This window comes from Gossypium hirsutum, chromosome D05 (genome assembly GCF_007990345.1).
Source record: "Gossypium hirsutum isolate 1008001.06 chromosome D05, Gossypium_hirsutum_v2.1, whole genome shotgun sequence".
NCBI classification, from domain to species: domain Eukaryota; kingdom Viridiplantae; phylum Streptophyta; class Magnoliopsida; order Malvales; family Malvaceae; genus Gossypium; species Gossypium hirsutum.
Genome location: NC_053441.1, coordinates 27,477,955 through 27,503,795, shown reverse-complemented (window position 1 = coordinate 27,503,795; position 25,841 = coordinate 27,477,955). Strand labels below are relative to the sequence as shown.

Here is a 25,841-nt window from a genome sequence, read left to right as displayed (position 1 = left end):
TTGCTTGATGGACCCTAGTAAACAGACTCAAATACACATGTATCTACACCACACTAGTTGTTTGTCTAAGCTGAATATATACATGTCAGGTTACCCGTCAGGACTAAACCTTTATAACAACACATCAGGTTACTCGTCCAAGCTAAACCTGTGTCACATGTATTTAAGAATTCGCAACAAGTGCTAGACCTTTGTAACATTTGTAATCAATCCCATACAAGCACGCACAAGACTCAATTGGCATGCCAATTGTATCCTAACCTTTACTAAGTTCACACAGATATCTTTTACACATATTAACATCACTTTTCAATTTAGTCCAATTCTAGCCTGATCATATCAATTTGCAACCAAACACATTTATATGTACAATTCAAGTACATAACAACCTAAATAAATAAATACCATATAAACTTACCTGATCAAAACACCAACAAGTTGATCCTTTAAGAACTAATCAACAATTTTATCTTTTCCTTGATTACCTCTGATTTGATCCAATTCTTGATCTATGCAATTATTCCATACAATCCATCAATACCGAGCACTTATACATTATTCCATGACATACGTGAACCTATATAATCTTATTTTTTCAATACCCTTAAATTTTACATTTTATTCAATTTAGTCCTTAAATTCAAAATAGTCATAACTTCTAGTTTTAAGCCTTAATTTAAAAACCAACTTCAATTACATTCACTAGGGACCCTCTGTTTTCTATTTATACCAAAATTTCACAGTAATTTCACATTTATTCACTTTAGTTCCTATGTATAAAACTAACAATTAAACGTTACAATCTAGTCCTTTTCATAATCTAAAATTAAAACCTATCAATTTCATACCAATTTCTTCAAGAAATCAACAATGAAAACTTTTAAAAACTTTAATATTTTTACAAATTGGTACATGAGCTAGCTCAATCAAGCTCACTTGACATAAAAAACATAAAAATTTCAAGAAAATGACATGAATTTACCTACCAATCAAGGGTCAAATGCTTTGAGCTTCAAAAATGGTTTTTCCCTTAGGTTTTAATGATTAGGCGGTGGAGAAGAAGAAAGAAAGAGGACAATTTTGCACAAATTGATTTTTTATACTTGGATTAAATCTTCATTAACCTAAATTAATTATTTAAACCTTAATCACCATTAATAAAAAAACTATTTGATGTAACAAAATGTTTCATTTACCATTTTGAACATTTGGCTAATTAAAAATAATAGTGATTGGACTTTTACAATTTTGTCCCTACATCTAAATTAACTATTAAATCAACAAAATTACCAGACCAAACTCTACTATACCTTTACACCAACTCTGTAAATATTCATATTTAATATTTATGAACCCGATTTACGAAAATGGAGTTTTGAAACTACATTTTTCAATACCACTGAAAATCGAGTTGTTACAAAGTTGATCCTCTAGAGGTAGTTGCAAGTCAACAACAAAACAACAGCTCTAGTAGCAATAGGAAACATGAGCAACGCTAGAAAAATGATGGTAACGTTAGAAGGGCCAGTTAGGCCTTGGAGGACACCAGATAGAATGGTGAGACGAGTATAGTTTACAATGAAGCTATTAAGTTGGAATAGGTCGCCCTTAACTGTTCACTATTTGCAGATTTGATAGAAATAAAAAGATCACTTGAGAATATGGATGTTTGAGCACATAAAAAAGATTTTGTAATCTTGGTGGGAGTCTCTTTGGGAAAGGAAACTATGTAATGTGCGATAGAAATATAATTTTGAACCCTCTGCTTATCAATAAAAGTCTAATGCATCTTGCGAATTGCTGCTATTAAGATTCTAAATTAGCCAGATAATTCTTAGCAACTCTCACACTTTTTATTGAGAGGACAATTTTAGAAAGTTCACCGACACTAACAGATAAATTGGTGGAATGATTCTTCTCACAGTATGAACTTGATCGGAGCAAATAAAGCTATTAATCAAGAAAATTTGAGAGAGGTGTAGTTGATACTTGATAGCCCACAGACTCTTCCAAACAAGACACTGGATCCACATAAAGTTAGCATTATGATTGTAAAAATCCCAGGAAATTCGAGGTTGTCTAAATCTATATTAATGCTTCTACTTTTTAGTACTTAATGGATTATTATTATTATTATTATTATTATTATTATTATTATTTTGTGTGGCTTCATAGCCATTAATGATTCTTTATTGAATTGCTAAAATAATTCTTGCGTGTCCTCTTTTTTTAGTTTTACAATTTATTCCTGCGTTTTTATTATCAGAGCAAACATTTCACCCAAACATTTTAGTAATGCTTTGATTTATTTTATTAAATTATTTTTAAAAATAAAATTATACTTTATTGATAAATTTTTTAATGTATAACTTATTTTTAATTTTAATTGTTTCGAGTTAATTTATAAGTAGGATTTAGAGTTATTATTTCAATAATATTATCTTCAAAATTTAAATCTTATTCTCTCTAAAGTGAATTGTGCATTGTGCATTTCCACTCCTCCAATACTAATCGGTAAAAAGTATTTTTTACACACTAACAAGGCCTTTGGATTACAAGGGTGAGATTGCTTCACCTCACCACCCCTTTTTCTTTTCCACTGGAGCATTAAGCTTCGGCTGGTATAACCCTCCTCCATGGAGGAAATTTTCTTTTACCACTTTGACCCTATAACAGGTTGGATCCTTCACGTCAGTTTCACCTTGTTCCAATATTACCATTGTTTAGATTCATTTTGATTTTTTACTTTTAATTATTTTATTTTTATTTATTTCCTTATTTTAAATATATCTTTCATTTAGTTAATTTATTTTAAATTTTTTATTTAAAACCTTTTAAATTATTTAATTAAGATAAATTTATAAATTAGTTAATTATTTAACATATTTAAATAAACTAAAAAAAATAAAATATACTATAATTCTTTTTTTTATACAAATGTCAATAACTACTTATGCCAGTTGAGTCTTAACTCTATTGGCATCAACATTATTGTTAATGTAGGCGTGAGTTCGAATGCGCTGGAATATATTATCCTTCTATTTAAATGCTCTTCAGTGTGCTCGAACCCATATCCTTTTACACTGACAAGTATAACGCTCTTCGGTGTACTATTGAGATTAAAATCACGGTGGAGTTATGTGTTTGGATTAAAGGGAAATTGTAGCGGCGATGTGAGAATAGAAAAAATATTTTATTTTTATGAAATTATTAAACAAATATGAATTTGTAATTTTATTGAATAAAATAATAAGATGTATCATAATACTTTTTTATAAATATTCTAATTAATTATATAATTATTTAAAATTATTTATTATATTAAATGATAAATATTTGTAATTATTTTTTATAGCTAATTCATTTATTGAAATATAGGAAAGTAATCATAATTGATACGCCTGATCCGGTCTAATAGCAAACCAGATAAAATTGATGTTTTATTTTTATGCATGAATTGAATTTTAACCATTGAAAATTAAGAGTTGAGCATTTTTATTAACAGATTACACAAGGTTTTGACAAATACAAACTTTGTCATCACCATGATTAAGCTATTGTCAAGAGCTGAAAATGGACCAAAGATGTCTAAGGACATTGCTTGGCCAAATACTTAGTAAGGCTTTGAAAAGTAAACTCATCACAAGGCAGTAGAATCCTGTTCTGGTTATTGAATCCGTACTCTTCTGCAGCTTTATCGAGCAATTGCTGGAAGATAGGGTTGTTGAGGAACGATGTGGGAATTACAAACCTTGTCATTTCAGTGCCTACATATACCACAAAATGGCCCTTCGGAGCTCTACTCCTTTTATCAACCTCTACCTTCTTTCGCATCATCACTCGAGAAAAAGAAAACTGAAAAGTGTGGGAATGAATTATAGATACATATATGTATTCAATAGAAAAAAAAATGAAAGATGTTTGGATTAATCAAAAGGGAATGCTCTACAGTATATATATAGAGAAGTTGGGAGGTTTGGCTTGCCTTCATTATAATGGAAGATAAGGATGTAAAAGCTTTGGTGTTAAGAGAGAGAGAAAGAGAGACAGAGATTGATGGAGGGTCAGGCAGACAAGTAAGGATTGATTTTGATTATACTGTTCTTCTCTCTAGCTACAATTAAATCCCCGGGACAACTGTTGCTAATGTATTGAAGCTGTGATTTAGAAAAGTATCCCATGCAAGTTAAACTGAGGGTAGTTTTTAGACATGAAGAGTTATTTTGTTTTTTGTTATTTGGTATTTAAATGGATTACATTTAAGTTTAATGGATTTCTATTTTTATACATTATCAAAATATAAATAAATTTATACGTTGAGCACTTCCTTAAAAACCATTTTCAACTCATAACATCACATCATTTAACATAGTTTCAAAACACGTGATGTCGTGTTTCTTCCATGAATTGTCCTGCTAATTGTTTCTTCCATGCAAATTTCATGTTGCAAAATAGACTTGTTATACTTATACGTGATGTGTAGGCCACGTGGTAGATTATTGGTATACGAAATGCATTCATATTTATTTGTATTTATATTATGTTTTTTCATCACTCAATTATGAAAAATGATCACTTAACTGTAGCTTCATCTTTTTTAGTTACTCAATTATCTTGGATTTTTTGGCATTTTCATTTTTACGTTAGTCGGATAGTGAAAAAAATTTGAATAATTGGATGACTATTTTCTAACTTTCCATAGTTGAGTGATAAAAAAAATATAGTTAAATGACTACTAATGTAATTTGCACTAATGATTTGATAAGATAAATATAAATTAAATACATTAATCATATGAACAGATTTATGCGTTCATGCATGCTGCAGAGTTCATATAAGCCACGTGCCTCCCATATCTCATGAAATTAAGATAAGGTCTGAAAGAAATATGGAGAATATTATACATTGAGAGAAAGAAAGCGAGTCGAGCTCTTTTCACTTGCACTCTGGTATTGGCATACCCTCCATTCCTCCAACTCAAAAACCACATTTATGATTTACCAATGACAAAAACTTGCCATAAGGTCTTAGAGGGCTTGAAAACGAACTACAACCCCACTTTAAATTATTGAAGTTCATGTCGGTTATTTGGGCTCCAACTTAACTGACACATCGGCCATCCTATTTATTTTAGCATACATGTCTATATGTACACGTCAACTTCAAACAATTGTTACTTCGAAATCAATCCAAAAGGAGGCCAACGTGGAATTGAGCACTAGCTGTAACCAGCTTTTGGTTTTAGGCTCAGCAAGTTGGTAATCAATTCACTCATCCATCTGAAAACACTTTTTTCTGATACAGTACACATGACATGGTATCGATAAAAGAAAGAATGGATCCTTTGTCATATGATAGTACATGGAAGTGATGGAACTGAAAGCGGACTATGGAAATTTAATTTGTCATATATATGCTAATGGTTGTCGGTTTGTGCATTATATATACAAAATTATATTATCATTTTTGGTGACATTTTATGGCTTTTTTAGCTTTTGTTTTTGTAATCAACCTCCTAAAAGATATAATGTGCTGAGAAAATTTACATTTTCTTTCAACATACTAGAATTACTCATAGCGAATGAGACATTTTTATTTGGTAAAAATACGAATTAATTTGACTAAAAAAGACAAATATTATACAATATGAACATGATAATTTATATATATAATTTAAAAATCTAAAAATTTCAAGATACCGCCCCGCATACCCCTGGATCCATCCTGATGACGCTCATCCCTGTCGTAGAGGCTACTTGGTTCATTGATGACTATAGGAGGGATATTAATATTTTAAAATTGAAGGGCTGAAGCCATAGTTTATTATTTGGAGGTGAATATAAAATTTTAAAAAATCGGGTCAAAACTGGTGGAAATAATTAAATGATATCGTATTGAATGACCTCATTTTGATTTGTGATACGTCTAAAATGCAAGTTAGGAATATCAAAATGGGTCTTGCCTTCGCCTTGAAACTGAACCTTTTTAGAATCAATGGGGAGAGTTCTGAGATTCACAGAGATGGGCTGCCTGCATCCCATATAATTCAATACCACAATTACAATTTACAAGTTATAATTTAAAATAAATAATTATTTTATTTTATTTTATTTTATTTTATTTTATAAGAATTATTTTTATTAAATTATTTTTTTTTAAAAATTAAACTCAAGTGCTGTTTGATAAGCTCTAAAGTTGTACCCAAAGTTTAAATATTGAATTAATGTCTTGTTTGGTGAATTGAAATTTTCAGTATTGAAAAGTTAAATACGAAAAATTTAATTGTTAAATTTAAGTTATAAAATATATTTGATATATTACTTAAAATTTATTACTGAATATTATTGGATTGTTTGATAAAGACAAATTTATTTTTAAACATTTTATGTGATTTTAAATAAAGTCAAAATTTTAAAAACTTTAAATATAAAATACTATAAATATAAAAAAAAAATATTGTATCAAGAATAATGTCAAATCCAAATTTAAGCTCTAAAGAGAAAATAAAAAAATTAAATGATTTGATTTGTTAATTTTCTCTGTTAGAACTAAGTGACCCGAATCCTTATTTAAATAAAATACGATGGTAAAATAAAATAAAAATAAAATCCTTATAGCATTATACTTCTTTTATTTTATTTTAGAATAAGGTTTTTAAAACCTTATTAAACTTCATCTATTTGATATTGATTAGAATAAGATGTTTCAATCTTACTACACTCCTATTAGAATATGGTTTTACAAGCTTATAAATAGACATAGTCTATTTCTCTTGCAATCATTCGAATTCGACATAGTAAATTTTCTTCTCCTCTGTGATTTTTTTCCAAAAAGGTTTCCACGTAAAAATCTGTGTTCTTTATTTTTATTTCTCTTTTCTTTGTAATATATTGTCATTACCGACATTCTATTTTTTACATTCTCTCCTAAATTAATCGTAAAATTTATGGTTGCCATCAATGAGATCAAAACTTTCGAACAAGCTTTAGCTATTGAATCTATTTTTTATCCTCCTCAAATCTACTCAATAAAATAAAAGGAGGAAGAGAAATTAAAAAAAAAAATCGACAATGTTTATATTGGGATAAAGGAAAAAAATTGTAGTCTTTGACCCAACCACAAATCTCAAACGCAAGCACAACTTCAAACAAAGTAAATTTGTTCTAGAAAATAACTTAAAGATATTTATTTTTACTCTTTTCAGTCATAGGATGTAAATCTTTGACTCAACTAGAACATGACGGTTGTTGAATCTGCTTAAGTTTTCATATTTTTTCTTTAAATTATTTTATTTATAAAAGTATTATTTTAATAAATAAATATCATGTTAGGAAATGAGAAAGTAAATATATTTTGATAATTTTGTATGTATTTTTTTATAAAATGTTATGTATTTTTATTGAAAAAAAAAGTATGAGTGAAAATAATTATGGAACATATTTATTAAGAATCCACTTATAAACTAAATCTTATTTTAGTTGAAATGGTAAAGTTGGGAGAGTGCATTTTTTAGTGTTTTGGGTTCAGATCTCATCGTAAACTTAAATTTTTCTATATTTATTTAAAAGAAAAAAGTATCCTTAAATTAGCATTTATTACTTTGTTAAAATAAGGGCATTTTGATAATTTAATAACTGAGTTGGGACTCGGTTATGAAAATTACAAAAATATCCCTTTGTAATAAAATAAGTCATATTATTCAAGGCTATTTTAATCTTTTATTTTTTTTAAAAATAAATAAAAATTTTGAATGTGATTGAATTTGAACTTCTACTATCTTTATCAATAAAATATAATCTTTACCATTGAACCAAAGCTTTATTTAATATAATATTTTCATTTTAATTGTAGTATGCATATTTTATTACCTCAATTAATTGTATATATTGATCATTTCATTATATATTCACTATATGTTATTTTTAAACATAAATTTATGTTCTAAATAAATAGTTTCCACATGCATACGTGTGTGATAGAATTTTTAGTGATGTATTTACGTGTTTAAATTTCATTTTACTCACAATTTAATCTATTTTTTTTCATTTTATTATTGTACATATTTCATATGTTATTATTTATTTATATTATTTTTAAACACCCCTCTATGTTCTAAGTAGGTAATTTTCACATGCAAACGTATGTGGTAGAATTTTTAGTATTAATAATGTTGATTGAGTTGGTGCCAAAAGTTAACTCGATATCGACTCAAAATTGTGACAACACCATGATAAACAATTGTACTCATTAATAGTATTTTTTTTTTGTTAAGTGATGGTTCAAACCTAGGCTATTTCTGATGAAGATAAACACTTGGCAAATAGACCACAACTTGGGTTCACTTATTGGTATTCTTAATATGATGTATTTACGTGTTTAAACTACATTTTACTTATGATTGAATTTTATTTTTTTTTATTTTAATATCGTACATATTTTATGTGTTATATTAATTAGTTTCAAACCATACATTTTATGTTCTAAATTTAGCCCCTAAAAGCCTTATTTCTATATTGATATTCAATGGACAATGAACAAGTCCACTCTTGCTTTATACATTACTCTCTTGCAGTATAAAGAGATGATTCTAAATCATTCCAGGAATTTTAAGGTACAAATTTAATCAAGTGGCGTAGATGGAATCGATATATGGAATAGTATGTTGCTTTGTAATAATTTATTTAGTTTTCTAATTATATAACTAAGTTGTTTTAGTCTTATATTTAATTTTTTTGATTCTTTTAGTTCTTAGGTTTAGACAGTTTGTGAAATCACTCAAAAATAAATGAAAAAGTTAATATTTATTAACTTTGCTAACATGACATATATATATAAATTACACATGGATGCAATGCTAACAATTAATTAATTTTTTGAAATTTAAAAATTCAAAATAATAGTAAAAAGTATTAAAAAGTATACAAGTTATAAAAAATATATTTTTTAAAATGTTTGTAATTGTAAAAAAATAAATGATTTGATTTGTTAATTTTCTCTCTTAAATTAATCATAAAATTTTGATAGATTTGTGATACTCGCCCCCCTACCTATGGTTGCACTCAATAAGATCAAAACTTTCGAACAAGCTTTAGCTGTTGAATCTGTTTTTTATCCTGCTCAAATCTACTCAATCAAATAAATGGAGGAAGAGAAATTAAAAGAAAAAGAACAATGTTTAGAAGAAATTAAGGAGGAGGTCAGCATTCAACAATGCATTTCAAGCGCCGTTCAAATACTACAGTCATGTCACGTCGCTTATCTTTTATCATGCACCATTGACTGTGGTATTAACCATGGGTTTTGCCAGTTCTTTACGTTTTTGCATACGACTACTACTTAGAATTTTGATGTTCGAAATTTGTTTTGTGGTGGCTCATAGGAAGGTAGTTGAGTTCTTATTCATCTTTTTGGGGTTTTACATCATACCCTTTACATGCTATATTGTTTTTGTTTTAATCAGACAACTTAGATCTCTGGTATTTCCTATATAAGGCTTAGGAACTGTAGAAAAAATAAATTTAGTTTATTAAAGGATTTGGTAGAGTTACCTAACCTTGACACTTTAATACGATATAATATAAACACGTGTGACATTTGAAAATAGAAGCAAGTATGATAAAATTTTTGTGCATCTATAAAAAGAAAATAGATTAAAGGGGGATTATATTCATATGGAAAGGGTATTGTGGATTAGATTAATGATACATGGGGTTTGTTGGTGGCATGTCACATTGTTGTACAGGTTTTTCAATGTGGAGAACGATTTGACCCTAATAAAATGAAGGGAAAAAATGCTAAAAACATCTCTTTGATTATGACATTGATTCATGGTTATTACGAACTTATGAGCTTTAGGATGCACAACTTGTTGGAGAAAAGAAAAAGAGAAGGAAATATTAGAATGCTAGTGTGGGTAAGATAGAGAAAAAATGATGGATGAGTGGGCATACAAGGTAAGTCTAGATAGTGTGAGCTGTAGCATATTTCCATATGCTCTTGCAGTGATTGTTTGGTTTGCTTCTAATTCTACCGTACTGAGAATTAAACATGTGGTTGAATTGATTAAATTATTGGATTATTAATTTAATTGATCCATTTAGATCAATTGAATAAAAATTAAAAAATTGGTTCAATTATTCGGTTTTCAAGTTAATTAGTTTAATGGTTTTTTCCAGAACGATACCCTTGTTGGTTTCGATCTAATCGGTCCAATCAACTATTCTAATTTAACTTAAGTTTTTATGATTTTTTATAATTTTATAATTTATATCAATTTTAATATTTTAATATTTTTATGATTTTTATAGAATTTTAATATGTTTTTATAATATTTTAAATATTTTGGTTACTTTTATAATTTGTTAGATTTTTTATATCTTTTACAATTCTTATAAATTTTTATAAGTTTATATCAATTTTCATTTTTTTAATAATTAATAATTAATAATTTTTATACTTTTCTTTTTTTATTATTTTAAGGGAAAATATTAGATTAAAGTAGAAGTTGACACATATCATCATATGATTGGTCACTCAATTTATTTTAATGATCAACGTGGTCAATGACGAAACTGAGGGACTTAATTGATTATTTTAATTAATAGAAAGGACTTAATCAGATGCAAATTAAATACAATGGCTTAATTAATTTTTTTATATGTTTAAAGATTTTTTTATATATAATCCAATGATTTATTATAAATGAAATGGAATTCCTTTTTTTTTATAGAAAAAAACACCATTGATTTACAAAAAAAAAAAACATATTCATCCACAAATACAAAGAAGTACAAACTAAATTATAATATATAGTTATTATAAATGAAATGCATAATGATTTTTTTGGTCCTTCAACTTTACAGAAAATATCATTTTAGCTCTCTATTTAATTTTTCGCCTTTTTTAGTCATTAAATTTGCATTTTTTTTGTCAAATCACCTCAAAATTGATGAAAAAATTAACGTTTGGTACATCTTAAATTATTTGAAGGTATTCTTTATGCTTTCAAGGGAAGATTGATTGTAATTGAAATAGTATGTTAGCAAGTCTCAATTACTTATATATTGAATAGACTTGTATAGGCTTAATACATAATTTGATACTTGAGTTTGACATTTTTTTCTAATGTGGTACTTGTATTTGACAAAATTTATGCGTTTTGATTTATGAAAGTAAACATTATTAATTTTTTAGTGTTTAATTCGTGTTTTAGAGTTGATTTGCTGAAAATTTATAATTAGCTAATAATATTAGCCATTAACTTTCATCAAATCAACCCTAAAACTTAAATTAAATAACATTCATCGGATTGTATTTGATAAATTAAACATAAAATTAAACAAATTCACAATTAACACTAAATTCATTCTCTTAGTAAAATAATTAAAAATTCAAACCTAATAATATTAGAAACCTTTCATCAAATCAACCCTAAAATTCAAATTAAAGACTAAAATGTTAAATATGTTACCTTTGAATATTAAAATATATAAATTTTGTTGAACATAAATATCAAAATGAAAAAAATACATATATTAAATTAGACAAAAAAAATACAAATAACACGTTAAACTTGAATATCAAATAATATATTACAAGTAAGCTTTTAAATTTTTTGTAAATCAGCTTTACAATTCTCTGATATTCACTGTTTTCATAGTGAAGTTCTTTATTATGTTCTTTAGTATTATGATTTTTATGTGCTCTAAAATTTGTAGCAGGTTGAGATCTATTCTATCAGTTGGATTTAGGTACTATATATGGTGCTTAGACATGTTCAATAGGTTTTGTGAATTGAAGTACAATGGTTCGTTAGAAATGTACCTTGTAATGTCCTAAATTTTAAATGTTTGACTGTTGGGTTCTATTGTAATTAAATTTATGTATTTGTGGCTATGTACTTTACGTATGTGTTTGAGGTTAGGGGTTCAAGTTGTGCATTTAGAAAGTTTTGTTATTTTATTCTAAACTAACCTCTACTCTTGAACTATTAACTTGAGTTTAATTCTGCGCAATTTTATATTAAGAATGAGCCTATTGGTTCAATGGTTAAACTTTTGTATATCTTTTGGACTTATGTTCGAGTCTCTGCGTTAAGGAAATATTTTGCTGCCTAGTGAAGTTTGTTTGTTTTGATTTAAATTTTAAAATTAGTTTCATGTTAGTTCTTTTCTTCTTCCTCTTTTCTTTTCTTTCTTCCTTTCTTTTCTTTTTTTTCCTTGTTCTTTTTCTTTTTGCTTGTTTTCGTAACTGTATCAGGCCAAATTAAGAATTCTAGGTTGTCGTTGCATCGATCGAGAGGTAAATTTGTAAGTTCTATTGTTGAATTTTCGTTAACTCTCGCTATTATTTGTTTTTGTCAAACGTGGATTTTCTGATTATTTCGCCCGAATTCTTTATCTATATGTTCGATTGTGGTCCGTTAGGAGGTCTCGTGGATAACGTTTCCCCAACATCCTCAACTCGCGATTTGGTTGTCCTGTGCAAAGGAATTGTTGTTGTTTAATTGGAAGTTTGTGTCGAAATCTTCGACGAGTTTTGGTTTTGTGCTCTAATCGAGCGTTTGTTGAGTTAATTGAGTGATTGAATATTGTTTTTAGGCTGTGGGAGTCTCGGGATTGCCCTTGCGCCGACATTACATCAGGTGGGTACCAAAAACCCCTTCTTCTTCGAGTTTTAGTTGTCAGAAAATGAGATTGTTAACACCATACAGTCGTGTGCCAGATCGTGTGAGCCACATGGCTTTGTGGTAGGCCGTGTAACTCACTGTTCATAAATTGGAGACACACAGGCTAAGGACACTGACGTGTGTCTAGACCGTGTGTGGGGATTTTTAATGCAGGGTTTACCCGGGTTAAAGACACGGTCGTGTGCCTAGGCTATGTAACTCACTGTTTGCGAATTAGAACCACACGGGCAGGTGACACGGGCGTGTGTTAGGCCGTGTGGAACCACACAAGCCAGCTATCCAGGCCGTGTGAAACCACACAAGCGTGTGGACCAAAAATGTGAATTTTTTCTCTTGGGCCACAAGCGTCGTTTGAAATGAATGTAGGCCTTATATGGGGCCCGTATGATCTAACTTAAACTATATAAATTGTTATTTTGTGATCTGAGACTAAGTACTGGAAATCTGTGTGTGTATGTGTACTACGTATAATGCCTGTTAATGATATTAATTATTCTGTACAAACATGAAGTGTATCTGAACGGTCGAGTAAGCCTATGTATTAGCTAATATTTGAAATTTGCGTCTGCATTGGGTGGGAATTGAGCAAATGAGGAAGTGTTCTGTTCTGAGATAGTGGCTGAATCACTGGTATCTGTATTCTGATCCGGTAACTAGTATGCAATTATCGGAATGTGTCATACCAACACTGTGTGGTGTGTAGGGTTGGATGAGTATTCAATACCTTATTTGGTGTGTTGGGTTGGTTAAAGATGGTGTGTAACGGTGGGGAATATGAAAACTGCATCTATTCTGATCTACTCTGTATCTGAGAATAATCTAGCTTACTATCTGTCTGAACTGTTTTGTTCTGTTAAACTGAATGATTTACCTACTGGATCTATTTCTATTCTGAACTCGAATTTGGGACTTTACTGATTCTAACCTAAATCTATTTGAACATATAGTTGTTTCTTTATAAGATCATTAATTCATTTCTTCTGTTGACTGAATTACAAGTAACCCATAGGCTTAATCGGGTCAGTGGATCGGGAGCTCGGTCATACTATTTATCTGCTTTATTATTATTATTATTATTATTATCATTATTATTATTATTACCAGTAGCTTCAAGACATATGATGGTTAAGATACTAGTTTTTGTACTACGAGTTATGTTTGTTAAACTCTGGTTTGCTTTGAAAAGACTTTTAACTAAGATTCAAAAGTTATGTTTTGTGTGATTTTAGATGTAACTCTCTAGACTTGGCCTTGTCGTCTAGGCCGGGTATGGGGTGTTACATTCCTAGAGAAAATAATCAAGTTGTTAATTGCTTAACTAAATTGACTTTAAGCTGGAAGACAAGTCTACATGTGTTTGATGACGTCCTTACATCACGACAAAGCTAGCGGTGCTTGTAAAGCTAAATGTATCCATCTTTTAGTAGAAAAAAGAAAAAGAAAAAGAAATCCTCTTATGCCAAACTTGTAATGGGACATCAACCCAAAAGGCTTGCTTTGTTTAAATATATTAAAATATAAAAAATTTTTGACGATAAAAAATTAATTTTTTTGCGTTAAGTAAATAAGAATAAAGATTAAGTATAAATCTAAATTTAAAAGCAAATAAAAGAATTAACAAAAGTACTCAAACCTAAAAAAGATAAGTACTCAAAATTAAATGAAATTATAATTGACTACAAAAGGCTTAAAAACTAAGATATTAAAAAATAAATTAATTCATGTAAATAAAAATAATATTTTTCATCTGATTTATTTTAAAATAAATATTTTTTATTAATAATTTATTTAAATATAAATTAAAAGTGAAGCTTATTTTACTATAAATTAAAAGTTAAAGATTTATTTTAAATATTTAAAAATGTAAAAAATTATCTAAATAAATTAGAAAATTTCAATTAAATTTTAATTATTTTAGGCTTGAATAATATACCATTTGTTACATGTGTTTGATGTCAATGATTAATTTGGTACCTGATTTTTTTTGTCTCAATTTGGTATATGAGCTTAGCTTCGATGTTTAATTTGTTACCTAGGCTAAAGGATAATATGTGATCTAATGAATATTTGACTCGTATGCTCTAGTAAAAAGACATAAGTACTTAATTGGGACAAAAAAATTTAAATACTAAATTGAATATTGAAGCTAAACTTAAATACTTAATTAAGACACACAAAAAGAAAACTCAAAGTATTAAATTCAAAAATCTTTGGTACCAAATTGAACGTTAGAAAAGTGAAACAAAAGAAATTCGGGTAACAAATTAGACATTGAATCCAAGTAGATTAACCCAAAATTAGATTTAGGAACCAAAATCAATTAAGAGCGAGGTAGTCGGTACTATACCGATACCAATCATATCGACTAGTGTCACGGGCCGCGTAAAGGAACCCGCAATTGAGACGCATATTTCAAACCCTTCATTTTCACTTGGGATCATGCCCGACATGATTAACCCATTGTTTGAAAGAGACTTAAGGCCCGTCTACTTGAATTCTAGTTGAATTATAAACACTTCCGTAACTTGTTTTTTACCAGGATAATTATCTTAAAGGATAAAAAATATAGAGAGTTTAAATCCTTTAATGCTCTTGTGATAGGCACTAATCCCAGCCATTGGTATAATCCCATCTATACTGTTGGATCTGAGAGACCTTAACTATAAATAGAGCCTTCGCACTTCATTTGTAATCACTTCATCCTTGAGTTAAAAATATATTTGAGAGAATTTGATAGCATTTATTCAAACGCGTTATGTGCATTATTTTGTGGCTTTTTTAGTTCTTTCATTTTGAGTTTGCTTCTGTTTTATTTTGGTGCATTAGAAAATTTCTGTGAGAATTCTCATCTTCCGAGAGTTAAGCTAACTGAGGCAGATTTGAAGCTAACTTTTTACCTAAGACTGCATTGTTTGCCAAACTAAAGTTCTAGTTTTGTGACACTAGTACATACTGTTTCTATTTTCAATAGGTACTAAGTAGTCTAGGTTCAATTTTGATGCATTTCAACTATTTCAATGTGTTTCAGCCCGTTTTAGCCAATACTGACTTATATTGGTGGGTACCAATTCATATTAGTTGGTACACAATTTTGATATTAAGAAACTAAAAATTAGACTATACATATAATATTTTTACATGTAATTAAAATATATTTGCATGTATCTATAATACATATAACTTATTAAGTGACTAAATATTAAACTATAAATATATGTGTAAAAAACATTTATAAACATCAATTAATCCAAAACAATATATCAAAATATATCAATATCCATGCATACCAATATCAATAAGAAAGATACCTTAACGAATACAATAAGAGCACGTTTGGTTCACTGTATTGGAATAGAGGCGTATTGGAATAGAGGCGTAATGGAATAGAGGTGTAATAGCAAATCAACTGTTTGGTTGAATGTAATGGAATAGAGGCGTAATAGTAATCTTGTGTTTGGTTGAATGGAATAGAGGTGTAATAGCATAATGGAAAAAATTAAAATGACTAGAATACCCTTAGCATAAATTTGTTTTGGTAAATGATTATTGTTATTGTTATTAACTTTTAATATGATTATTAATATCAATAATAAATAATTTAATCATATTTTAACATAATTATTATTAAATATATTTTAATTAAATTATATAGTTTAATAAAATTCTTAATAATCAATATTCTTATATGAATTTACTCAAATCATAATATATGATACTATAAAATATAATTTAACATAATTATTATTAAATATATTTTAATTAAAATATATGATTTAATAAAATTCTTAATAATCAATATTCTTATATGAATTTACTAAAATCATAATATATGATACTATAAAATATAATTTGAAATAATTATTATTAAATATATTTTAATTAAAATATATGATTTAATAAAATTCTTAATAATCAATATTCTTATATGAATTTACTTAAAATCATAATATATGATACTATAAAATATAATTTGAAATAATTATTATTAAATATATTTTAATTAAAATATATGATTTAATAAAATTTAAAATAATTATTACTAATAAATTTTCTTATATGAATTTTTATAATTTAATATAATTATTATTAAATATAATTTAATAATAATATATAACTTCATAAAATTCTTGATAATAAATATTCTTATATGAATTTATATAATTTAAAATAATTAATATTAAATATAATTTAATAATGATATATAATTTCATAAAATTGTTAATAATAAATATTATTATATGAATTTACTAAAATCATAATATAACTTGAGAATTATATTCTGCATAAATATAATTAACTTATAATAAGCCACTTCACTTGTTTGATATCATAGTAAATAATTTACCTTTTTTACACTACTTATAATCATAAGTTTGTATAAATTATTAACAAGAAATAAACACCATAATTAACTTGAACCCTGTATTAACTTGATGGATAAAGTATTTATCACCTCAAATATGATTTGGGTGACCGCAAATGTGATTTGAGCTCAAATTATACTCATAGTAATGGTAAATTTTTATTAATGCCAATGCCAACACTACCACATTTGGGTTCAAATTATACTCATAGTAAGCTCAAACTTTTATTAATGCTAATGCCAACACTACCAAAACCTTTTGGACAATTATTTCGAAGATTTAAACCAACAAAAAGAAAATCAACAAGTAATAAAACCATAGAAAATAAAAGAAAAAATTTGCCTTTGAAGCGCATTCAATTGTGCACTTGATTCTCTTTGATATCTCCATGATTTCTTCATCTTTATTCATAATATCAAACATAGGCAAACAAAACGATAACTGTAACCCCCTACCCCTACCAACATTTTATTGTAAGTATAACTAACATAGGATAATTAGTTGGCCTCTTAAAACAGTCAAAGACCAGACCCCAAACCAAACCAAACTGCTAAACAACAAAGCAGACATCATTAAAAAGACCCCATCCCCAGATTGCATCATTTTCAATTCTTAGAAAGGAGGAGCATAGAGCTGGAGAACCTTCTGCCAGGACGGTCTGCTGCTAATATCATCCCACCAAGCACTCACATGCTTCCTGCTGGTTGTCATGTATTCCTTTCCCATTTGACCCACCAAGTACTGAGTAAATGGCAGGTGGCTCAAGTCAACAAGGCTGAAGAAATCACCAGCCAAGTACTTGTTCTTTGACAGCCTCTCCTCATAAATATCCAGAACTTTGCAAATTGTCACAAGATGCCATCCTCTTCACAACAGCCAAAGCAACTCATAGTTCCTCTTGCGACTTATCTCTAATTTGCAAGATCCAAATCTAGGAATTCAAGGAAGAATATCTGTGAGTACAAATATCAAAAAAGAAAAACAGATTTCTTGTATAGAAACTGCAAAACAAACAAAATGCAAATACGCAGAGCACAAATATTAGGTTAGATAGATGAAAGCAATTTCCAGGAAAAACTGCAGAAGTAAAATGCATTTAGTTTTTTCACAATCTGCTAGTTTGTAGTCCAGATATTACAGAACTGGAAGTCTTTTCATTGTGTCCATGTGGAGCATTTCTTTAGTCTGGCAAACCATATAACATATCTTGTTATATAATATTTGTCCTTGAATCAAATAACATGCTATAAAGCAAACTCCCATTTGTTTTGCATAAGAGCAGAAAGAAATGAAAGGAAATAAAAAAAAAACTATTCCAGGTATGCATATGAGATCAATTCCATAAACTCATGAAATTGCGGCATTTCATTCTCAAACATAATATCCTATGAAATGAGAGGTGAGTTGAGTTAAACTTTCATTGGGTTATCAAAATGCAGCCTGGCATGCGCAAACATCAAAAGAAACCACAGGGCAGTATTGCTCACAATCAACTTGAAATCATTGGAAACAAAGTTTGGTAAGGCTTTTAGCCACAACAACTTTTCATAAAATGAAAATATCCAAATCTACAATTTCACCCGCTTTAAATACCTAAAAGTTCCCCTACTACTTAAAATCGATATATTATGAGAAATTCTATTCAATAAACTCTCCCCAGTAAAACGAAGCACAGATATCCAAGTTAAATCACTCTATCAAACAGATCAACCACTCACCAAATGTATAGCTTATAAGATTACGCATAAAAGGCCAGTCAAACACATCATTCAACAACCTTTTTATTTATTTATTTATCACAGTTTTAAAAAATCAAATAGTTTCGTGAGTACCGAAAATCACCTAATTACATTGACCAGTTTGCATGTCAATCAAAAGCATCCAAACGAAAATAATATATATACACATCTGTATAATGGAAATACCACCTGAAATTTGGGGACGATGAAGTGAAGCAATCAGTTCAAAAAGAGACTCTGCCTATTAGTTGAACTGAAGATCTGAGACAGTGAAGCCGGCGAAAACAGAGACCGATAGAAAAAATGAAGAAATGAAAAGACAAACAAATCAGCATGCAAAGCAACCACAATCCAAGGCAAAGACAGAAAACTAAAATGAAAAGTTCAAGATTCATACCTCACGCCGAGACCGAGAGAAAAAAATGAAGCAGTGGCTTTCAAACGTGCTGCAACAAATGAAAGGGAAAAAATGATCGACAGAGAGAATCGGTAAAGGCAGACGAGGAGAAATGATGAGGACAGAAAAAGGAGAGGGTCGGGTGGGGAAGGAGGGTAAAACAGAGAGTTGGGAAGGGAAGCCGGACGTAATGGGTAATCCTCAATTTGGGAAGGGAATAGAAAAGCAGGGAATTCAGGGATTAGGTCGGGATTGTAATACGCGTGTAATACCTATTACAACGAACCAAACGCCGGAATGGGTCGGTAATGTAATAGGCGCGTAATCGAGGCGCAATGGATTACCTATTACACTGAACCAAACACAGTGTAAGAGTTGAAAAAACAAACCCAACCTATGCTAATAACTTTTAACTTTACAAAAAAATTATTTTAATAATTCATTTAAAAATAAATATCCTTAACTCTGCTGACATGACATTCACGTATACTAAGTCAACAATTAATTAAATTTTTAAAAATTTTTAAAAATTATTTAAAATTATTAATAATTATTATAAAAATTAAATAAAAGAAAATATATTTTTTTGTAAAATTGGAAAATCAAATGTATTAAATAAATAGAGGTGAAAATAAAACTTCTGCTTTATTTCCAAACAATGTTGTCGGGTAACGCGTGGGACATTTTACACTTGCTTTCACCGGCTATTACCGGTAAACTTAGTCCCATCCCATCATTTCCTTTTTATGTTGTTCAAAGGGCAGAGAAAGACACGGTAGTCGTACGGTTGTAATTATTACTACAATTGTTTTTCTTTCTCAAAAGTCTTTTCTTTCCCTCACTCTATAAATATCATATCTTCACAGCATACCTGTTTTTTCTTCTCTTTTTTTCATTTTCCTTCCTTTTCTCTCCTTTTTGTTTTTGTTTTTTCCTTTCTCCGACCAATTTCCGGCCAAATATTCAGTAATTTTATCTCTGTTGGGCTTGCCTGAGATTTCACTTCTCCGACATCTTTGCTTTCTTAAAGGTTTGCTTTTCCTGTCCTTATTATTATATGAATCTTTACTTTCTTTTTCCTTTTTTGGGAGGTGTTTCGGTGTTTTGATTTGTTTCTTTGATGTTTTGGCTGACTATCAGATCTGGTTTTACTTTTCAGGTGACTTCATCTGTACTATTTCTTTTGTTTATTTGTTTTTCATACTCTTTGTTGGTTTTTCTGCAGCTTAATCTGTTTCCTTCAATTTTTCTTAATCTTGATTAATTTGTTTTCCTTTAGTAAAGTATAATGCTGTAAATTACTCAAAACATATTCATTTAATGTCCATTATCCTCAAATCCATATTAATGATGATTTTGTTGATTAAATTTGATTTTGTTCTCTGCACTGGGACAAAAAGGCAAATGATTGTTTCATCTTTATAACATTTCAATGGGAAGGGGAAAAGGGTTTCCAAAACGCAAGGATCCTGATCTCATGCCAATCAACTTGAAACCTACACGAGTTTGCCACTAAGCCATTGCCGTGATTGGCGCAAATGATTGTTGAATGGATAACAAAGCAAGGCTTTTATTTCATCAACTTTTAGATATAGTCTTAGCATTTCAGTTTCTATATAAGAATGTTTCTTTGCTACTCTTGTATTGCTGTTATCTAAAATATTTTGGGATCTAATCCTTTTATCTTCTCTTTTTTGAGCATAAATCTCTTCTTCTGAAACTTGAGAGTTGTATTTTTTGTGCAATTTAGACAAAGAAAATGGATGGGACTAAAGTGATGGGACTTAGAAATGTGAGCTCTATTTGTTCCCTCTCTGAAATGGATGATCATGATCTCTCACGCCTCCTTGATAAGCCGAGGCTTAACATAGAGAGGCAAAGATCATTTGATGAAAGGTCACTCAGTGAGCTCCCTATGATTCTCACAAGAGGGAGTTATGACAATTATGAGGGCATGCACTCGCCCTGCGGGAGGTCAGGTATTGATACTCCGGCTTCTTGGGATAGAAATTCCTTTGATCCGCACCCCATTGTGGCTGAAGCTTGGGAAGCTCTCAGGAGGACTTTGGTGTATTTCAGAGGCCAACCAGTTGGTACCATTGCTGCGTATGATCATGCTTCCGAGGAAGTTTTGAACTATGATCAGGTAAAGTTCTCATCAGATAGTGGGCATCCTTTTTAGGAGTATTGAAATTCTTGTTGCGTATTTATGAAATTATAAATTATGACATCTATTATTGAATATGATCATTTGTTAAGCATCCATCCTAAAATTAATCGGCCATAAATGGAAAGCTTTCCTGGATATAAGGTTATAACAAACTCAGGCCTTAATTGAATGTGGGACTAGATCATTTAATGGTACCAACCTTGGTCCAAGTTGAATAAATTTGACTACGTGAAACTTAATGCCAAACATGAACAATAATTGAACTTTAAAATGAATTAGGAATCCTGATTGTTAAAATGAGGTTTGGTAGGGAAAATGGGAAGATTAAGTTAAATGATCACTGACATTTTTGTTTTTAAAATATTTTTATTTAAGTTAAAGATTGAGGAAAATTCAAAATATCTGCAATTATGTTTAATGCCGAAAATCTATTACCATCTGGTGAGTTATGATATTGAAAATTTCTTGGACTGTTCATGTTTTAATAAATTGTTGATTTGTTCAGGTTTTTGTTAGAGATTTTGTACCTAGTGCTTTGGCTTTTCTGATGAATGGAGAGCCTGAAATAGTCAAGAACTTTCTCTTGAAGACTCTACAACTTCAAGGGTGGGAGAAAAAAGTAGATAGGTTCAAGCTAGGAGAAGGAGCAATGCCAGCTAGCTTCAAAGTTCTACATGACCCTGTACGTAAATTGGACACGATTATTGCTGATTTTGGAGAGAGTGCCATTGGAAGAGTTGCTCCAGTTGACTCTGGATTCTGGTGGATCATTCTGCTCCGTGCATACACAAAATCTACTGGGGATTTATCACTAGCTGAGAGGCCTGAGTGTCAAAAAGGGATGAGGCTTATACTTACTCTGTGTTTAGCAGAAGGATTTGATACATTTCCAACACTGCTTTGTGCTGATGGATGCTCTATGATCGATCGAAGAATGGTAACCCAGCCTTCACTTCTTAATGTTTCCCTCTATTTTGTGCATCTTTGTGTGCTTTCCTTTTCGTAAGTTTCCTTACCAGTCTTGTAGTTATTTTATGTGAGATATGCTAGGAAGTTGAGAAATAAAAAGTGTCTAACATTATGAAAATTGGAATTTGGATAGATATGGATAATTAATGCAAAAAATAATGTACATCCAATTATTATTTATTGCTACTGCTGAATAGCAGATAGAATAGAGCAGTATGACATAAAGAAACATACTCTTAATTGATAACCATTCTTGTAGAGGCTTGGTAAGCCAATCAAGCAAGTGAATTTGGCATTATTTAATATCATATATATGATATGAATATACGTGTAAAATAGTCATAGTTTACCAATAATACATTGTTTGTCTCAAATGCTCTTTTGGCTTTGATTAACTATTAAGGAACAATGTTCTTTATGTTCTTCTATAGTGATGACCCAACCTTTGAGGTATGGTATGTTTTGGCCAATTGGGTGTTACAGTTTTTGTCTTATTGTTACACTTAGGTCTCTATTTACATTCCTTAATTCATTACAAATTTCCAATATGGGATTTTGGGCTGTTAAATATTCATCAAGGAAACAATTTGTATCTGGATTCTAAATTGTATTTGCCTATTGAAGATTGATCACCAAGTTATGCTTGTACTTTAGTACTAATTGTTGCATTCATGTTTCCCTAGAAATCTTTTTAGCTATTGTCTTCCCCTTTTTTTTTTATTGGTAAATGGATCTTAAATGAATTCTTCAAATTTTCCTCTTACTTGATGACTTATGCTGATGAAAAATACTTAAGAAGTTAATTTGCTTTATGCCTCTGCATTAGTGCTTTATGAACTCCTTATTTTCTTTCTTTGCTGAATAGAAAATCAAACAGAGGTGATGGAGATTGATATTTTTGTATTTATCGTCACCAGCCCTTCCCTTTATGGGACCAAGGAGTCTTAATTGCATGTTCCTATTATGATGTGAACTTATTTTACAGGATGTTTATGGTTATCCTATTGAAATTCAAGCGCTTTTCTATATGGCTCTGAGGTGTGCATTATCAATGCTGAAGCAAGATGCCGAAGGAAAAGATTGCATTGAAAGAATTGAGAAGCGTTTACATGCCTTGAGCTATCACATGCGTAGTTACTTTTGGCTTGACTTTCAACAACTAAATGATATTTACAGATATAAGACTGAGGAGTACTCTCACACTGCAGTAAATAAGTTTAATGTTATTCCCGATTCTATCCCTGACTGGATATTTGATTTTATGCCAACACGTGGTGGCTACTTTATTGGGAATGTTAGTCCTGCAAGGATGGATTTCCGATGGTTTTGTTTAGGTAACTGTATAGCAATTTTATCTTCTCTTGCAACACCAGAGCAATCAGTGGCTATTATGGATCTTATTGAAGCCCGTTGGGATGAACTTGTTGGAGAAATGCCTTTAAAAATAGCTTATCCTGCAATAGAAAAACATGAATGGCGAATTGTCACCGGTTGTGACCCTAAGAACACAAGATGGAGTTATCACAATGGAGGATCTTGGCCAGGTATTACCATCATTCTCTAATCTATTATCTATCTTCACCATTATAGTGCTTTTGATCTTATAAGAACCGAAGTTATTTGTTTTATGGGTAACTCATGTTGTCTTATTGACAAAACAATTTATTATTGTTTGTTATTAACTAGAAATTTATTGTTGGTATTTTGTTAAACTATGAAGCTGGTAGAAAGTAGTTGTTGCCATTTAGATGAGTGGGATTTATGTTGTTTCAACTCTTCTTTTTTCTTGAAGTATCTGTATTTGACATTCAACAGTCATGAACTAGGAATCATGAGGCTACTGATGTATTAACATTTTCATCTGCATTTTTCCAACTGAAGATATTGCTGAGTTTATTATCACCTTTCTTATTAGAATTATTGGATGTTAGAATGTGACCGTTGGCAATTTTCCACTATTTCGTATACGCAGTGCTTTTGTGGTTGCTAACAGCTGCTTGCATCAAAACGGGAAGGCCACAAATTGCAAGGCAGGCAATTGATCTTGCGGAGACACGTTTGTTGAAAGATGGCTGGCCAGAATATTATGACGGAAAACTCGGGAGATTTATCGGCAAACAAGCAAGGAAGTACCAGACATGGTCAATAGCTGGATATTTAGTGGCGAAAATGATGCTAGAGGATCCATCACACTTGGGGATGATCGCTTTGGAAGAGGACAAACAGAGGAAGCCAATGATAAAGAGATCATCTTCCTGGAATTGCTAAACACTCTAAACTAACAAAACAAAACGTGGATGAGTAGAGGGGACAAAACAGACGGAAGGTAAGAGGACCTTCAAATTTCATTATAACACTATTCTTTGGCATTTGCCTATTTAGGGTATGATCAAAAGTTGGATTTTTTGTGTATAGTAGCTGGTTTTTCTTTACATTTATAATAAAATGATACATTATGCTGTTTCAGGGTCAGATTTTTAAGGCCGAAACGGCAAAGAAAATTTTGTCTATCTAAGAAAGACAAATGAATATAACACTGGATGTATCAACTTTTAATGTTTTTAGTTCTATCATGAAAATTTTGATTACGAACAATGGAGATTGCGACTTTGTTGTCCCAATACACCTTGTAATCCCCAACACTTCACAAACTCCATGAGCAACTGATCTAAATATCAGCCTCTGCACTACTTTAAACAACATTTTGCTTTTTACCATGCCAAGTGACCTATATCCAACATTCACTTCTCCAAATTCCAATTTACTTTAAAACTAGATTTCGTTTATAGTCCAAATTTGAATTAATGAAATTATTTGTAGAATGTCTGAGCTTGATAAAAAACTGCACAAATACTGAAATAAGTTAAATATTTGTAAATATTCGAATCCACATTATTCATCACGAATATTAAATCATGTCTATAATTATTTATTAATTTGGGTTTAAACCGAAATTATTAAAAGTTACTTGAAGCTTAAGAAATTTTATTCCTTAAAGTTAAACATTAAGCTTGCAATTCTATTTATATTCGACTGATTATTTTAAACTTGAATTATGAAATGTCATGCTATCCTTCTGAAAAGTACTAAACCTTTGATTGTTGGATTACTTATAATGAAAAATATTCAAAGTTGAAAATGGAAGCAAGCTTTTATTAAGAGTCATGACATCATGGTCTTCGTTTTCCACTTAAATAAAAGCTAAAGATGTTAAATAAATAATAACATAAAATGGAACCATAGAAGAAAATCCCCAAAAGAAAGCTATTCATCAAAGATTGTCCTAAATATTCAATTTTGAAGGCGGCTCCTTTAAGTTATGGCTCCCCCTTCCAAGTAGTTGATGCCATCCTCAACAAATATTTTGTAATTTTCTCTACTTTTTATTCCTTTTTTCAACATTAAGTTCGATATGTGTCATTAGTTCAAGTACAGGCTTCTATTTTGTCCAATTTGACTATTATAATTTGTTAAATTCTGCTATTAGTCCTTATACTTTGTAAAAATTATGAAT

At 29.8% G+C, this 25,841-nt stretch overlaps 2 protein-coding genes and 1 long non-coding RNA gene across 5 annotated transcripts; 1 reads left to right on the top strand and 2 right to left on the bottom strand.

Annotated features, from left to right (window-relative positions):
• Positions 1-3,478: 3,478 nt before the first annotated feature.
• On the bottom strand, positions 3,479-4,314 carry LOC107903114 (auxin-responsive protein SAUR50). Its single transcript, XM_016829162.2, has one exon. It carries the CDS (start codon positions 3,835-3,837, stop codon positions 3,589-3,591), a length of 249 nt encoding a protein of 82 aa, XP_016684651.1. The 5' UTR covers positions 3,838-4,314; the 3' UTR covers positions 3,479-3,588.
• Positions 4,315-17,429: 13,115 nt separating this feature from the next.
• Positions 17,430-19,574, bottom strand: LOC107904885 (uncharacterized). Its single transcript, XR_001686381.2, has 3 exons — positions 19,189-19,574; positions 18,981-19,052; positions 17,430-17,983 (listed from the first exon to the last, which is right to left on the bottom strand). It is a non-coding gene; the product is annotated as an uncharacterized lncRNA (long non-coding RNA).
• Positions 19,575-20,013: 439 nt separating this feature from the next.
• LOC107904886 (probable alkaline/neutral invertase D) lies at positions 20,014-24,922 on the top strand. Of its 3 annotated transcripts, XM_016831401.2 has the most exons (6): positions 20,015-20,218; positions 20,329-20,347; positions 20,939-21,334; positions 21,864-22,295; positions 23,313-23,871; positions 24,300-24,922. In XM_016831401.2, the coding sequence occupies exons 3-6, from the start codon at positions 20,948-20,950 to the stop codon at positions 24,593-24,595; spliced, it is 1,674 nt and encodes a 557-aa protein (XP_016686890.1). In that variant the 5' UTR covers positions 20,015-20,218; positions 20,329-20,347; positions 20,939-20,947; the 3' UTR covers positions 24,596-24,922. The 3 variants fall into 3 exon arrangements, with proteins under 3 accessions (XP_016686887.1, XP_016686890.1, XP_016686889.1); XM_016831398.2 differs by having other exon boundaries at positions 20,014-20,347; XM_016831400.2 differs by lacking the exon at positions 20,329-20,347 and having other exon boundaries at positions 20,348-21,334.
• The last annotated feature ends 919 nt before the right edge of the window (positions 24,923-25,841 follow it).

Excerpts from the sequence above, each read along its gene's own strand:
- LOC107903114 (XM_016829162.2), bottom strand. The coding sequence starts at position 3,837 with ATGATGCGAAAGAAGGTAGAGGTTGATAAAAGGAGTAGAGCTCCGAAG.
- LOC107904886 (XM_016831398.2), top strand. The coding sequence starts at position 20,309 with ATGTTTTGGCTGACTATCAGATCTGGTTTTACTTTTCAG. Across the intron at positions 20,348-20,938 it reads GATCTGGTTTTACTTTTCAG|ACAAAGAAAATGGATGGGAC; the intron begins GTGACTTCATCT and ends TGTGCAATTTAG. Across the intron at positions 23,872-24,299 it reads CAATGGAGGATCTTGGCCAG|TGCTTTTGTGGTTGCTAACA; the intron begins GTATTACCATCA and ends TCGTATACGCAG.